Here is a 13,838-nt window from a genome sequence, read left to right on the forward strand (position 1 = left end):
GTATTTCTAGTTCTAGATCCTTGAAGATAATTCTAACTGATTATGGAGGTGAGAAGCAGGACACAGGAATAATGAGTACATTGATATAACGTGGTTGATATTGGGTGTTTGCAGCAATATTGATCAGTTGCAGAGACTTAAGAGAACAGTCTTAGGGATTTGATATTTTAAGATTGTTAGAGGCAAAAGGGGATGACAATTTTTCCTTGGCTGAGATCTTGAGTTCATGTCAAGGATCCACGAAGATGACTAGCAGCTGGCACTCTGATATATAGGAAATAAGGAAGAGAAAAATCAAAGTGAAGCCAGCTGCACTTCACTAAGCAGCCTCACAATTTAACAATATAACACATCAAATGTTTGGCAACAGTATGTTGGTTGTCAACAAAGTCAGGGGAGTGGGAGTTAGTTCATTGGTAAGGCTGGTAGCAGCTGGACTCACAGCAGGTGGGCTGGCAGCAAGGTGGGCTGCAGCAGGTGGTCACACAGACAGTCCTGTAGCAGGTGATTGCACAGCAAGTTGGGCCACAGCAAGGCGGGCAGGAGCTGGACCCACAGCAGATGCTCCTGTAGCAGGTGGTCTTGCAGCACATAGGCTGGCAGCAAGGGGAGCAACACTGGGTCATGATGTCAGGGGTGGAGGGTGGGCTCCTGTTTAGAGGTAAATTTCCCGGAATCTGATGACTCCTTCCAATCTGGACCTTCTATACACTGAGCCTCCAAAGTTTCCAACAATAAGCAGGACTTTTCCTTGTTGTTGTTTACATTGTTTTCCATAGTCAGTTTGGGATTATTGAAGAGGAAGTTGTTTCCTAAATATTATAGATCTTCTGAGAGTAAGGGTTTAATCTGTTTCTTAATTGAGAATAACTGTTAGAAACTTTGTTTCAGATAAAAGGAAGGTGGTCACATCATTGACATCCTTCCTGCTCTGGTCATCATGTGGTCATGTGATAGTTCCTACTGGCCTTGGAAGGTCAGGGCAGGTGTCTCTCCCCAGCTTGTTCTTTGGGGAGTGTCTGTGGGGAGCAGCATGATGCTGATAGGTTCACAGTGATGAATTGAATCCATGCCTGGGTCAAAGCTATTCACCTACAAGGCCTGATTCAAGAATAACAGGCACCTACCTGTCTTTGTGCAACCTACTCCGGATGTGTATGTGGTGTTTGTCTTTCTGTGCCTGGCTTATTTTACTTAACATAATGATCTTCAACTCCATCCATGTTGTTGCAAATGACTTGATCTCATTCTTTTTTATGGCTGAATAATACTTCATTTGGTGTATGTACCACATTTTCTTTATCCACTCATCTGTTGGTGGACACTTACATTGCTGCTAAATCTTAGCTATTGTAAACAGTGTTGCAACAAATATAGGAGTGCAGATGTCTCTTTGATATACCAATTTCTCTTCTTCTGGGTATATACCGAGCAGTGTGATTGCTGGATAATATGGTAGCTCAGTTTTTAGTTTTTTGAGGAACCTCCAAAGTGTTTTCCATAGCGCTTGTACTAATTTACATTCCCACCAAGAATGCATGAGCGTTCTCTTTTCTCCACATCTGCATCAGCATTTGTCATTGCCTGCCTTTTGGATATAAGCCATTTTAACTGGGGTGAGATGATCTCTCATCGTAGTTTTGATTTGCATTTCTCTGATGATCAATGATGGTGAACACCTTTTCATATGCTTATTTATATGTCTTCTTTTGAGAAATGTCAATTCAAATCTTTTGCCCATTTTGTGATCAGATTATTAGATTTTTTTTCCTATAGAATTATTTGACCTCCTTATATTCTGGTTGTTAATTCATTAACAATGCATAGGTATTTTGCAAATATTTTCTGCCATTCTGTGGGTTGTCTCTTTGTTATTATTTCGTTTGCTGTGCAGAAGCTTTTTAATTTGATGTGATCCCATTTGTTTATTTTTGCTTTGGTTGCCTGTGCTTGCGGGGTATTGCTCAAGAAATTTTTGCCCAGACCAATGTCCTGGAGATTTTCCCCAATATTTTCTTGTAGTAGTTTCATAGTTCGAGGTCTTAGATTCAAGTCTTCGATCTAATTTGATTTGATTTTTGTATGTGGTGAGAAAGAGGGATCTAGTTTCATTCCTCTGCATAGAGATATCTAGTTTTCCCAGCATGGTTTATTGAAGAGAATGTCTTTTTCCCAGTGTATGCTCTTGGCACCTTTGTTGAAAATGAGGTGACTGTAGGTGTGTGGCGAACTTTACTTGTCATGCAGACACCAGTCATGTTGAATCAGAGGCCCATTTTATTCCAGTGTGACCTTACCTTAACTAGTTACATTCTCAATGACCCTATTTGGTGATGAATTTCTGGGGAAACAAGTCAATCCAAATGTTGAAGTATCTCGGATTGTGTCCATGGCAGATGATAACTGCAAATGAGTAACAGGAATCACAGTGGACAATAGCACAGTAACTAGAGGGTCAGACCCTTCAGGCAGGAGGTTCTGGCTTACTCCATCAGGCAATTATCTAGACAACAGAAGTGCTGGCCAGTGGTGAAGGGAGCATAGAACTTGAGGTAACTAATGGAGATGATGAATTTCAGGTGAACCCTATTACGGTAGTAACTGTATCTTGTTCCATTTGGCCTTTATTTTATATCTCTCCTTCCCTTCTTCCTTCCTGCCTTCCTTTCCTCTTACCCTCCCTTCCTTCTATTCTACCATCCTTTTCATACAGACACCAGTCATATTGAATAAGAAGACCAGTTTATTCCAATGTGACCTTACTTAACTAGTTACATTCTCAATGACCTTATTTGGCTATGAATTTCTGAGGAAAAAAATCAATCCAAATATGGAAGTATCTCAGAGCGTGTCCATGCCTAGTGATAACCACAAATGAGTAACAGCAATCACAGTGGACAACGGTATAGTAACTAGCAGCTCAGAACCTTCTGTCCCTCTTCTTTCTCTCCTCCCCTACCTCCTTCTCCTAGAATTTCTGGCTGTCCATCATAGTTAAGAAGCAAAGATTGGATCTGAGTGGAGCGAATGACAGATCATAGACGACATTTTCATTATCCTGTCCATATTTCTCAGATCTTAGTGTGCTTGGGCCAGTTTCTATTTGCCAGAATCTGCATCTCTGTGCCTAAGGGCTCTTGTATTGCAACTGCAGAAAGTCATGTCACCTGTGCATTCCACACAGAGGAATATCACTCAACTCAACCAATGATCCTGGAGAGCTGATTTACAAAGACTCTAGCTCCCTTATTCCTGAAGATGGAGATTGCTAATTTATGTGTTTTTCATCATTTCTGATAGTTTTCCCTTTGGTTTAAATTTTAGTTGGTCACTGTGATACTGGCTCAATAGTATACCCTTTTCTGTATCTCTTCTCTGATCCCTAATGGTGTGATCTGCACTTCCCAATAAACTACTTTCACTGGAATATTTTTCTAAGTATCTGTTCTGGGAGAAACTACACTATGACATTACATTAACTCTCTCAGCCTTGCTTTCCTCATCTCTACAATGGTAACATTAATACCTACTTTGAACATTTCCTCAAGAATAAATATTAATGAACATAAAGCATGTAGTCACTATCTATCAAATAGTAGGCAACTTAGAACATATTAGTTCTTTTTTTGTCCAGAAAACTTAAAAAATAATTTTAATATTATATAAGAATATATTTATAATAACTAACTAGATCAACTAAATTCTTTCTTTACTAGTTTTGTTGAGGTATAATTAACAAATAAAAATTTTGTATATGTAAGGTATAAAAGGTTATGTTTTGAGAGAGATATATATACATATAAAGTGTGAAATAATCATATATTTATTAGCTCATATAGTCACCATTTCCTTTTTATTGTTGTGGTGTGAACATTTAAGATCCATTTTCTCAGCAAATTTCAGGTATACAATAAAGTATTTTAAACTATGTCCACATTAGAGTGCACCAGATCCGCAGAACGTATTCGTCTTATATAACTGATGTTGGTCATGAGAATGTGCTAGTTCTTCTCCTTTACCCCATCACCCAACGACTATCCCAGTCAGCGACTTTTCTCTCTTTCTGGAATCTTCAGAGCATTCCAGATATACAGTCTCAAAAGATGGCATCCGTATTTTATAAGGAATAACTTCAGTCCATTTTGCCTTGTCAATATGTATTCAGGAGAAGAAGAAGGAAGCCATATAAGAATGGAAATGTTATCTGCAAATGTTACCTGCAAATACAGGAGATTACTCCTCCATTGTTAAGTCAACTGAAGTGCATGTCTTGCTAATGTAGAGTCCCAATGTAATTTTTACTTTAATGAGAGTTAAATATAAGTGCTCTTGGACAGAAAGAGAAGACCCAACCTTAAATCTGAGTCTGCATTTTTAGCTAAATAACATCACAGGTTAAAATTTTCCTCAGCTGGAAAGTAGAGGTAATAAAACATGACCGTCTGTTTTTATAATCAAATTAGGTAACATGTATGGTATGCAATATGTGTGTAAATCGCATATCAGGAATGCTGTAAAATAAAAAAACCACCATGTGGGATGAAGGACAGCTTTGAGTTTATTAAGAAACATATAGGTAAGAGTCCCTGTTTCTAGGGAGATAACCCAAAATGATCATGAAAGGAATAAGGATAAAAGAACCACGAGGAGGACACTGAAAATGAAAACATGATTGTGAAGACTATTGATCAGTTGCAAAACCTAAGTTTCTTAGAGAAAGAGAATGAAGCTCTTGACTTTAGAGTCAAGCTGAGACCATGACTCCAAATTGAAAATACATGAAGGTGGCACAGGATCCACAAGGTGTAAGGAAAAAAGAATCAGGATGAAGTACTCTACCCTCACTCAAGCTGATTTACAAAATGTTAAACATGCAGAGAAGTCATAAAAATTAGGGTGAGCAAAGTTCACCCTAAGTTCACTTCGTTGGTTTTCATCACAGTTTGAAAGTAAATTTGTCCCCCAGAAGATAAATCTGTTGCTGTAGGGTTACTGTATGGGGATGATGGTCCTCTGCAGAATTGATCAGCAGCAGGCAGGCTGACAGCAGCTGGTCACACAGCTGGGCTGGAAGCAAGCAGTCCTGCAGCAGGTGGTCTCACAGCAGTCTGGGCGGCAGCAGGGCTGGCAGCAGCTGGAGCCACAGCTCTGGTTTAGGCAGCCAGGCAGGCAGACAGTTGTGGGGTGGTAGCAGGTTCTCCTGCAGTAGACGGGTGCACAGGAGCTGGGCTGGCAGAAGCTGGACCCACAGCTGGTTTGGCCACAGCAGCTGGACCCACAGCAGGTGGGCTGGCAGCAGGGTGTGCTACAGCAGGAAGGCTGGCAGCAGCTGGTCACACAGGTAGGCTGGCAGCAGGTGGTCCTACAGCAGGTGTTTTGACAGCAAGTTGGGTGGCAGCAAGGCTGGCAGCAGCTGGACACACAGCAGGAGGGCTGGCAGCAGGGTGTGCTGCAGCAGGTGGTCACAGTGGTGGGCTGCCAGCAGGTGGTCCTGCAGCAGGTAGGCTGACAGCAAGGGGAGCAACAGTGGGTCATGGTGTCAGGGGTGGAGGGTGGACTTCTGTTCAGAGGTGAATTTCCCAGGATCTGATGACCCCTTGCCATCTGGACCTTTTATACATCTGGCCTCCAAAGTTTCCACCAATCAGCAGGACTTTTCCTTGTTGCTGTTTATGTTGTTTTCCACAGTCATTTTGGTATTGTCAAAGGGGAAGTTGTTTCCTAAAGGTTATGAATCTTTTGAAAGTAAGGGTTTAATCTGTTACTTAATTGTGGATTACTCATAGAAACTTTATTTCAGATAAAAGGAAGCCCGTCTCATCATCAGCATAGTTCCTGCTCTGACCATCTTCTGGTGATGTGATAGTTCCTGGTGACTGGGGAGGCTCAGGAAGTTCTCTCTACCCAGCCTCATTCTTTGGTTGTATGTAGGTTAGCAAGTGTCTGTGGGGAGAATCATGATGCTGATATGTTCACAAAGACAAAATGAATCCATGCCTGTGTTCAAGACTGTTCACCCACCAAAATCTGTTTCAAGACTAACAGGCATCTCTCTGTACAACCCACACCACATGTGTCTTTCAGCTTCATCAAAGTCACTTGGGAAAAGGGTGATTGGTACAGTGTGTTCTATGTGGCGGAGCAGAACCAGAGCAGGTGGGTACGAGGAGAAGTCCAGTGGGATTTAGATAGCATCAGGCAATCTTTGCCCTGGGTTGACCATTCATTCTGATTTGTCTGGGAGAGAGGGGCTTACCAGAATGAAAATGTGGGACTTTGTGTAACATAAGTGCTTTAGACTCAGGCAAGCCAGCATGAGCTGTGGCTCTAGCCCTAACTCTGGTACTAGCATAGTCAGTGCCATTTCTTCTCTATGTCTTTCTCCATTTCTTTTTAATGAAGGAATTAGATGATTTGAGATGATAGCTGATTCGTCTTGGAGTTCTAAAATATTAAAACATTTTTAGGTATACCATTCATTTCAGAAGAATGCAAATTATTAATTTCCAACTTGTTATAACTTTGTAAATACAGCTATGTCCCCATTACCAGGTTAGGAAATAGAAATTAATCCCATTCCCTTTAAATTATATTCCCTTACTCATCCCAAAAAAACAGCTAATCACTCTATCAAGTTGTAACCCTGTAGGTCAATTTGGCTTTTCCTTTTCTGCTTCTGTGTGAATAAAAATTATAATATTTGCTTCTCTATTTCTTTTGCATAATCAAAAGTAATAATTATTGCCTAGTCATTTTGCACTCTTTATGTCAGCTGATTAGAAGGCAGAGAACAGGGTTCTTGTTTGTTGAGGGGTAATTATCCTGAAGTCGTAGAACGTAGGAGAACGTATCTGTAACTCAGGAGATTTACTGAACATACTAATTTACTAGCACTGCCGTGATAAACCACTACAAACCAAGTGGCTTAAATTTATTTTCTCATAGTTCTGAAGGCTAGCACCCTGAATTTAAGGTGTTGACAAGGTTGTTTTCACCTGAGGACTGTTAGGAAAGCATCTGTTCCAGGTCTCTCTCCTTGATGTGTAGATGTCTGTCTTCTCTATGTGTCTCTTACATGACCTTCCTTCTAGATGCACACTACCTCTGAAATTCCCCATTCTATACAGGCATCAGTAATATTGAATCAGAGGCCTAACTGATTTCCATATGACCAGATCTTAACTAAGTACATTTTCAATGACCCTATTTGAATATGAATTCTGAGGGACACAAGTCAACCCATAACACTGGAGAATCTCATAGTGTGTCCATGCCCAGTGATAACCACAAATGAGTGAAAACAGCAATCACAGTGGACAGTGGTACTGTAACTAGGGGCTCAGACCCTCCTGTTCCTTTTCTTCCTCTCCTCCTCTCCCTCCTTTTCCTAGAATTTCTGGCTATCCATCACATTAAAAAGCAAAGATTGGATGTAAGTGGAGCAAATGGCAGATCATAGATAACATTTTCATTATCCTGTTCCTATTTCTCAGGTCTTACTGTCCTCGGGCCAGTTTATATCTGCCAGAGTCTGCATCTCTGTGCCTACGGGCTTTTGTATTGCCACTGTAGAAAGTAATGTCACCTGTGCATGCTACACAGAGAAAAACACTCAAACAGTGATTCTGGAGAGTTGATTTACAAAGACCCTAGCTCCTTTATTTCAAAGTTGGAGAATTCTAATTTGTGTGTTTTTCATCATTTCTGATAGTTTTCCCTTTGGTTTAAACTTTAGTTGGTCACTGTGATACTTACTGGCTCAATAGTATACCCTTTTCTGTATCTCTTCCCTGATCCCTAATGGTGTGATCTGCACTTCCCAATAAACTACTTTCACTGGAATATTTTTCTAAGTATCTGTTCTGGGAGAAACTACACTATGACATTACATTAACTCTCTCAGCCTTGCTTTCCTCATCTCTACAATGGTAACATTAATACCTACTTTGAACATTTCCTCAAGAATAAATATTAATGAACATAAAGCATGTAGTCACTATCAAATAGTAGGCAACCTAGAACATATTAGTTCTTTTTTTGTCCAGAAAACTTTAAAAATAATTTTAATATTGAAGATAAGAGTATATTTATAATAACTAAGTAGATCAATTAAATTCTTACTTCACTAGCTTTATTGAGGTATAATTAACAAATAAAAATTATGTATGTGGGCCGGGCATGGTGGCTCAAGCCTTTAATCCCAGCACTTTGGGGGGCTGAGGTGGGTGGATCATGAGGTCAGAAGATCGAGACCTTCCTGGCTATCATGGTGAAACTCCGTCTCTACTAAAAATACAAAAAATTAGCCGGGCGTGGTGGCGGGCGCCTGTAGTCCCAGCTACTCGGGAGGCTGAGGCAGGAGAATGGCGTGAACCCAGGAGGTGGAGCTTGCAGTGAGCCGAGATAGCGCCACTGCACTCCAGCCTGGACAACACAGTGAGACTCCATCTCAAAAAAAAAAAAAATTGTGTATATGTAACGTATAAAAGGTTATGTTTTGATGTATATTCATTGTGAAATAATCACATATTTATTAGCTCACATAGCTAACCATTTCCTTTTTATTTTTGTGGTGGGAACATTTAAGATCCACGTTCTCAGCAAATTTCAGGTATACAGTGAAGTATTTTAAACTATATCCACATTAGTGTACACCAGATCTGCAGAACTTATTCACCTTATACAACTGATGTTGGTCAAAGAGAATGTGCTAGTTCTTCGTCTCCTTTACCCCATCACCCAATGACTATCCCAGTCAGCAGCTTTTCTCTCTCTCTGGAATCTTCAAAGCATTCCAGATATACACTCTCAAAAGATGGTGTCTGTATTTTATAAGGAATAACTTAAGTTCATTTTGTTTTGTCAATATGTATTCAGGAGAAGAAGAAGGAGGCCATATACGAACAGAAATGTTATCTGAAAATACAGGAGATTATTCCTCCGTTAAGTCAACTCAAGTCCATGTCTTGCTAATGCTGAGTCCCAATGTAATTTTTTCTTTATTGAGTTAAATGTATGTGCACTTGGACAGAAAGAGAAGACCCAAGTTTGCATCTGAGTCTGTCCATTATTAGCTAAATAATATCACACATTAAAATTTTCTCAGCTGGAAAGTGGAAGTAATAAAACATGACTGTTTGTTTTGATAATCAAATTAGGTAACATATATGGTATGCAATATGTGTGTAAATTCTATATCAGGAATGCCTCAAAATAAAAAAAACCCACCATGTTAGATGAAGAACAGTTTTGAGTTTATTAAGAAACATATAGGTATGAATCCCTGTTTCTAGGGAGATAACCCAAAATGATCATGAAAAGAAGGATACAAGAACCATGAGGAGGACATTGAAAATGAAAACATGATTGTGAAGATTATTGATCGTTGCAAAACCTAAGTTTCTTAGAGAAAGAGAACGAAGCTCTTGACTTTAAAGTCAAGCTGAGACCATGACTCCAAATTGAAAATACATGAAGGTGGCACATGATCCACAAGGTGTAAAGAAAAAGAGAATTAGGATGAAGTACTCTACTCTCGCTCAAGCTGATTCAGAAGATGTTAAACATGCAAGAAGTCACAAAAATTAGGGTGAGAAGGTTCACCCTAAGTTCACTTTGTTGGTTGTCATCACAGTTTGAAAGTAAATTTGTCCTCCAAAAGATAAATCAGTTGCCAGAGGGTTATTGTGTGAGGATGATGGTCCTCTGGAGAGTTGGTCAGCAGCAAGAAGGCTGACAGCAGCTGATCACAGAAGTGGGCTGGAAGCAAGTGGTCCTGCAGCAGGTGGTCTCACAGCAGGCTGGGCGGCAGCAGGGCTGGCAGCAGCTGGAACCACAGCTCTGATTTAGGCAACCAGGCAGGCAGACACTCGTGGGGTGGTAGCAGGTTCTTCTGCAGTAGACGGGTGCACAGGAGCTGGGCTGGCAGCAGCTGGACCCACAGCTGGTTTGGCCACAGCAGCTGGACCCACAGCAGGTGGGCTGGCAGCAGGGTGTGCTGCAGCAGGAAGGCTGGCAGCAGCTGGTCACACAGCTGGGCTGGCAGCAGGTGGTCCTGCAGCAGGTGTTTTGACAGCAAGTTGGGTGGCAGCAAGGCTGGCAGCAGCTGGACACACAGCAGGAGGGCTGGCAGCAGGGTGTGCTGCAGCAGGTGGTCACAGTGGTGGGCTGCCAGCAGGTGGTCCTGCAGCAGGTTGTCCTGCAGCAGGTAGGCTGATAGCAAGGGGAGCAACAGTGGGTCATGGTGTCAGGGGTGGAGGGTGGGTTTCTGTTCAGAGGTGAGTTTCCCAGAATCTGATGACCCCTTGCCATCTGGACCTTTTATACACCTGGCCTCCAAAGTTTCCACCAATCAGCAGGACTTTTCCTTGTTGCTGTTTACATTGTTTTCCACAGTCACTGTGGTATTGTCAAAGGGGACGTTGTTTCCTAAAGGTTATGAATCTTTTGAAAGTAAGGGTTTAATCTGTTGCTTAATTGTAGTTTACTCATAGAAAGTTTGTTTTCGATAAAAGGAAGCCCATCTCAACAATCTGCATCGTTCCTGATGTGACCATCTTCTGATTATGTGATAGTTCCTGGTGACCGGTTAGGCTCAGGAAGTTCTCTCTACCCAGCCTCCTTCTTTGGTTGTATGTAGATTGGGAAGTGTCTGTGGGGGGAAGCGTGATGCTGATGTGTTCACAATGACTAAATGAATTCGTATCTGTGGCCTAGATTGTTCAGCCACCAAAGTCTGATTCAAGACTAACAGGCATTGCTCTCTGTACAACCTACACCACCTGTGTCTTTCAGCTCCATCAAAGTCACTTGGGAAGAGGGTGATTGGTACAATGTGTTTTATGTGTCAGAGAGAACCAAAGCAGGTGGGTACAAGGAGAAGTCCAGTGGGATTTAGATAACATCAGGCAATCTTTGCCCTGGGGTGACCATTCATCTTGATTTGTTTGGGAGTGAGGGACTTACCAGGATTAGAATGTGGGACTTTCTGTAACATAACTGCTTTAGATTCAGGCAAACCTGCAGGAGCCGTGGCTCTAGCCCTAACTCTGGTACTAACACACTCAGGGCCATTTCTTCTCTGTCTATTTCTTTTTAATGAAGGAATTAGATGAGTTGAGATGATACCTGATTTGTCTTGGAGTTCTAACATATTTAAACATTTTTTAGGTATACCATTCATTTTGGAAGAATGCAAATTATTAATTTCCAACTTGATATAACTGTAAATACATCTGTGTTCCCATTACCAGGTTAGGAAATAGAAATTAATCCCATTCCCTTTCAGTTATATTTCCTTACTCATCCCCCAAAACCGCTAATCACTCTATCAAGTTGTAACCCTGTAGGTCAATTTGGCTTTTCCTTTTTTACTTCTGTGTGAATAAAAATTACAATATTTATTTCTCTATTTCTTTCGCATAATCGCAAGTAATAATTATCGCCTAGTCATTTTGCATTCTTTATGTCAGCAGATTAGAAGGCAGAGAACAGAGTTGGTGAGGGGTAATTATCCTGAAGGCGTAGAATGTAGGAGAATGTATCTGTAGCTCAGGAGATTTACTGAATATGTTAATTTACTAGCACTGCCATGATAAACCACTACAAAGCAAGTGGCTGAAATTTATTTTCTCACAGTTCTGAAGGCTAGTAGTCTGAATTTAAGGTGTTGACAAGGTTGTTTTTACCTGAGGACTGTTAGGAAAGCATCTATTCCAGGTGTCTCTCCTTGACTTGTAAATGTCTGTCTTCTCCATGTGTCTCTTACATGATCTTCCTTCTAGATGCACATGGCGTCTGATCTTCCCCATTCTATACAGGCATCAGTCCTATTGAATCAGAGGCCTAACTTGTTCCAATATGACCTGATCTTAACTAATTATGTTTTCAATGACCTCATTTCAATATGAATTTTGGGGGACTCATTCAACCCATAACACTGGAGAATCTCATACTGTGTCCATGCCCAGTGATAACCACAAGTGAGTGAAAACAGCAATCACAGTGGACAACGGTACAGTAACTAGTGGCTCAGACCCTTTGGGCAGGAACATCTGGGTTACTCCTTCCGGAAATTATCTAGAGTAGCAAAAGTTCTGGAAAGTGGTGAAGGAACTATAGACTTTTGATAATTAATGGAGATTATGACTGTCAGGTGCACCCTATTATAGCAGCAGTAACTGTTGCTTGTTCCACTGGCCTTCATTTTACATATCTCTCCCCTTCCTTTCTTTGCTTCTTAATTTCTCCTTCCTTCCTTCTTTCCTTCCTTCCTCCCTCCCTCCCTCTCTCTCTTTCTCTTTCTTTCTTTTTCTTTTTCTTTCTTTCTCTTTCTTCTTTTTCTCTCTCCTTCCTGCCTTCCTTCTCTCTCTCTCTCTTTCTTTCTTTCTTTCCTCCTTCCTTTCTTCCTTCCATCCCTCCTTTCCTTCTTCCTTCCCTCTTCCTTCCTTCCTTTCTTCCTTCCCCCCTTCTTTCCTTCCTTCCTTTCTTCTCTCTTTCTTTCATTTTTCAGTCTTTCTTCTTCCTCTCATTTTCTGTTTTTCCTCTTTCTCCTCTTCCTTTCCTCCTCCTCCTCCTTCTTCTAGAGTTTGTGGCTGCCCACCACACTTAAGAAGCAAAGATTGGGTCTGTGTGGAGCAAATGGTAGATTGTAGATAGGATTTCCTTATCCCATTCCTATATCTTGGATCTTAGTATGCTCAGACCAATATGCATTTGCCCAAATCTGCATCTGTGTGCCTACAGGCTCTTGTATTGTAACTGCAGAAAGTCATGTCGCCTGCGCGTGCCACACAGAGAAAAACACTCAACCAATGATTCCAGAGAGCTGATTTGTGAAGACTCTAGCTTCCTCATTCCTGAAGTAGGATAATTCTAATTTGTTTGTTTTTCATTATTTCTAATAGTGTTTTGTTTGGTTTAAGCTTTAATTGGTCACTGTGATACTAGTTTAATAGTCTACCCTTTTCTGTGTCACTTCTCCAATACCTGCTGGTGTGATCTGCACTTTCCAATAAACTACTTTCACTGGAATATTTTTCTTGGAGTTTGTTATGGGAAAACCAAACTCTGATATTACATTTCCTCTCTCAGACTCAATTTTCTCATCTCTACAATGGGAACATTAATACCTACTTTGAATGTTTCTTCAAGAATTAATGATAATGTTCATAAAGCATTTAATCAATACCCATTAAATAGTAGGCAACCTAGGACATATTAGTTTTTTTTTTGTCCGGAGAACTCCTAATTTTAATGTTGAAGATAAGAATACATGAATAATAATTAACCAGATCAACTCACTTCTTTCTTTACTAGCTTTATTGAGGCATAATTGATAAATAAAAATAAAATTGTGTATATTTAATGTGTACGAGGTGATGTTTTGAGATATGTATATACTTATTGTGAATCATCATATATTCCTTAGCTCACATAGTTACCATTTCCTTTTTATTTTTGTGGTGTAAACACTTCAGATCTACCTTCTTAGCACATTTCAGGTATAAAATAAAGCATTTTTGTTAACTATAGTCACGTTGCTGTACACTAGATCTGCAGAACTGACTCATCTTGCATAACCGATGTTGGTCAAAGAGAATGTGATAGTTCTTCAGCTTCTTTACCCCATTATGCAACAACTATCGCAGTCAGTGGCTTTTGTCCCTTAGCTGAGTCTTCTGAGCATTCTAGATACACTGCCTCAGAAGCTGGTATCTGTCCTGGAAACCTACATTGTTAGCTCCTCAGAGGTATTTCTACCACTCCCATGATGGTAGGAGGTCCCAAGAAGGTGGCCCAGGTCCCTAACTTTTCTAATTCTCTCAGGGCCAGTATCA

At 40.6% G+C, this 13,838-nt stretch overlaps 2 protein-coding genes across 2 annotated transcripts; both read right to left on the minus strand.

Moving 5' to 3' along the window:
• Window positions 1–4,540: 4,540 nt before the first annotated feature.
• KRTAP9-7 (keratin associated protein 9-7) lies at window positions 4,541–5,577 on the minus strand. The gene has a single exon (XM_004041668.4). It carries the CDS (start codon window positions 5,533–5,535, stop codon window positions 5,026–5,028), a length of 510 nt encoding a protein of 169 aa, XP_004041716.4. The 5' UTR covers window positions 5,536–5,577; the 3' UTR covers window positions 4,541–5,025.
• Window positions 5,578–9,232: 3,655 nt separating this feature from the next.
• LOC101129659 (keratin-associated protein 9-2-like) lies at window positions 9,233–10,279 on the minus strand. The gene has a single exon (XM_019026282.4). The coding sequence runs from the start codon at window positions 10,240–10,242 to the stop codon at window positions 9,718–9,720; it is 525 nt and encodes a 174-aa protein (XP_018881827.2). The 5' UTR covers window positions 10,243–10,279; the 3' UTR covers window positions 9,233–9,717.
• Between the last annotated feature and the right edge of the window lie 3,559 nt (window positions 10,280–13,838).

This window comes from Gorilla gorilla, chromosome 4, assembly GCF_029281585.2.
Source record: "Gorilla gorilla gorilla isolate KB3781 chromosome 4, NHGRI_mGorGor1-v2.1_pri, whole genome shotgun sequence".
Lineage (NCBI taxonomy): Eukaryota > Metazoa > Chordata > Mammalia > Primates > Hominidae > Gorilla > Gorilla gorilla.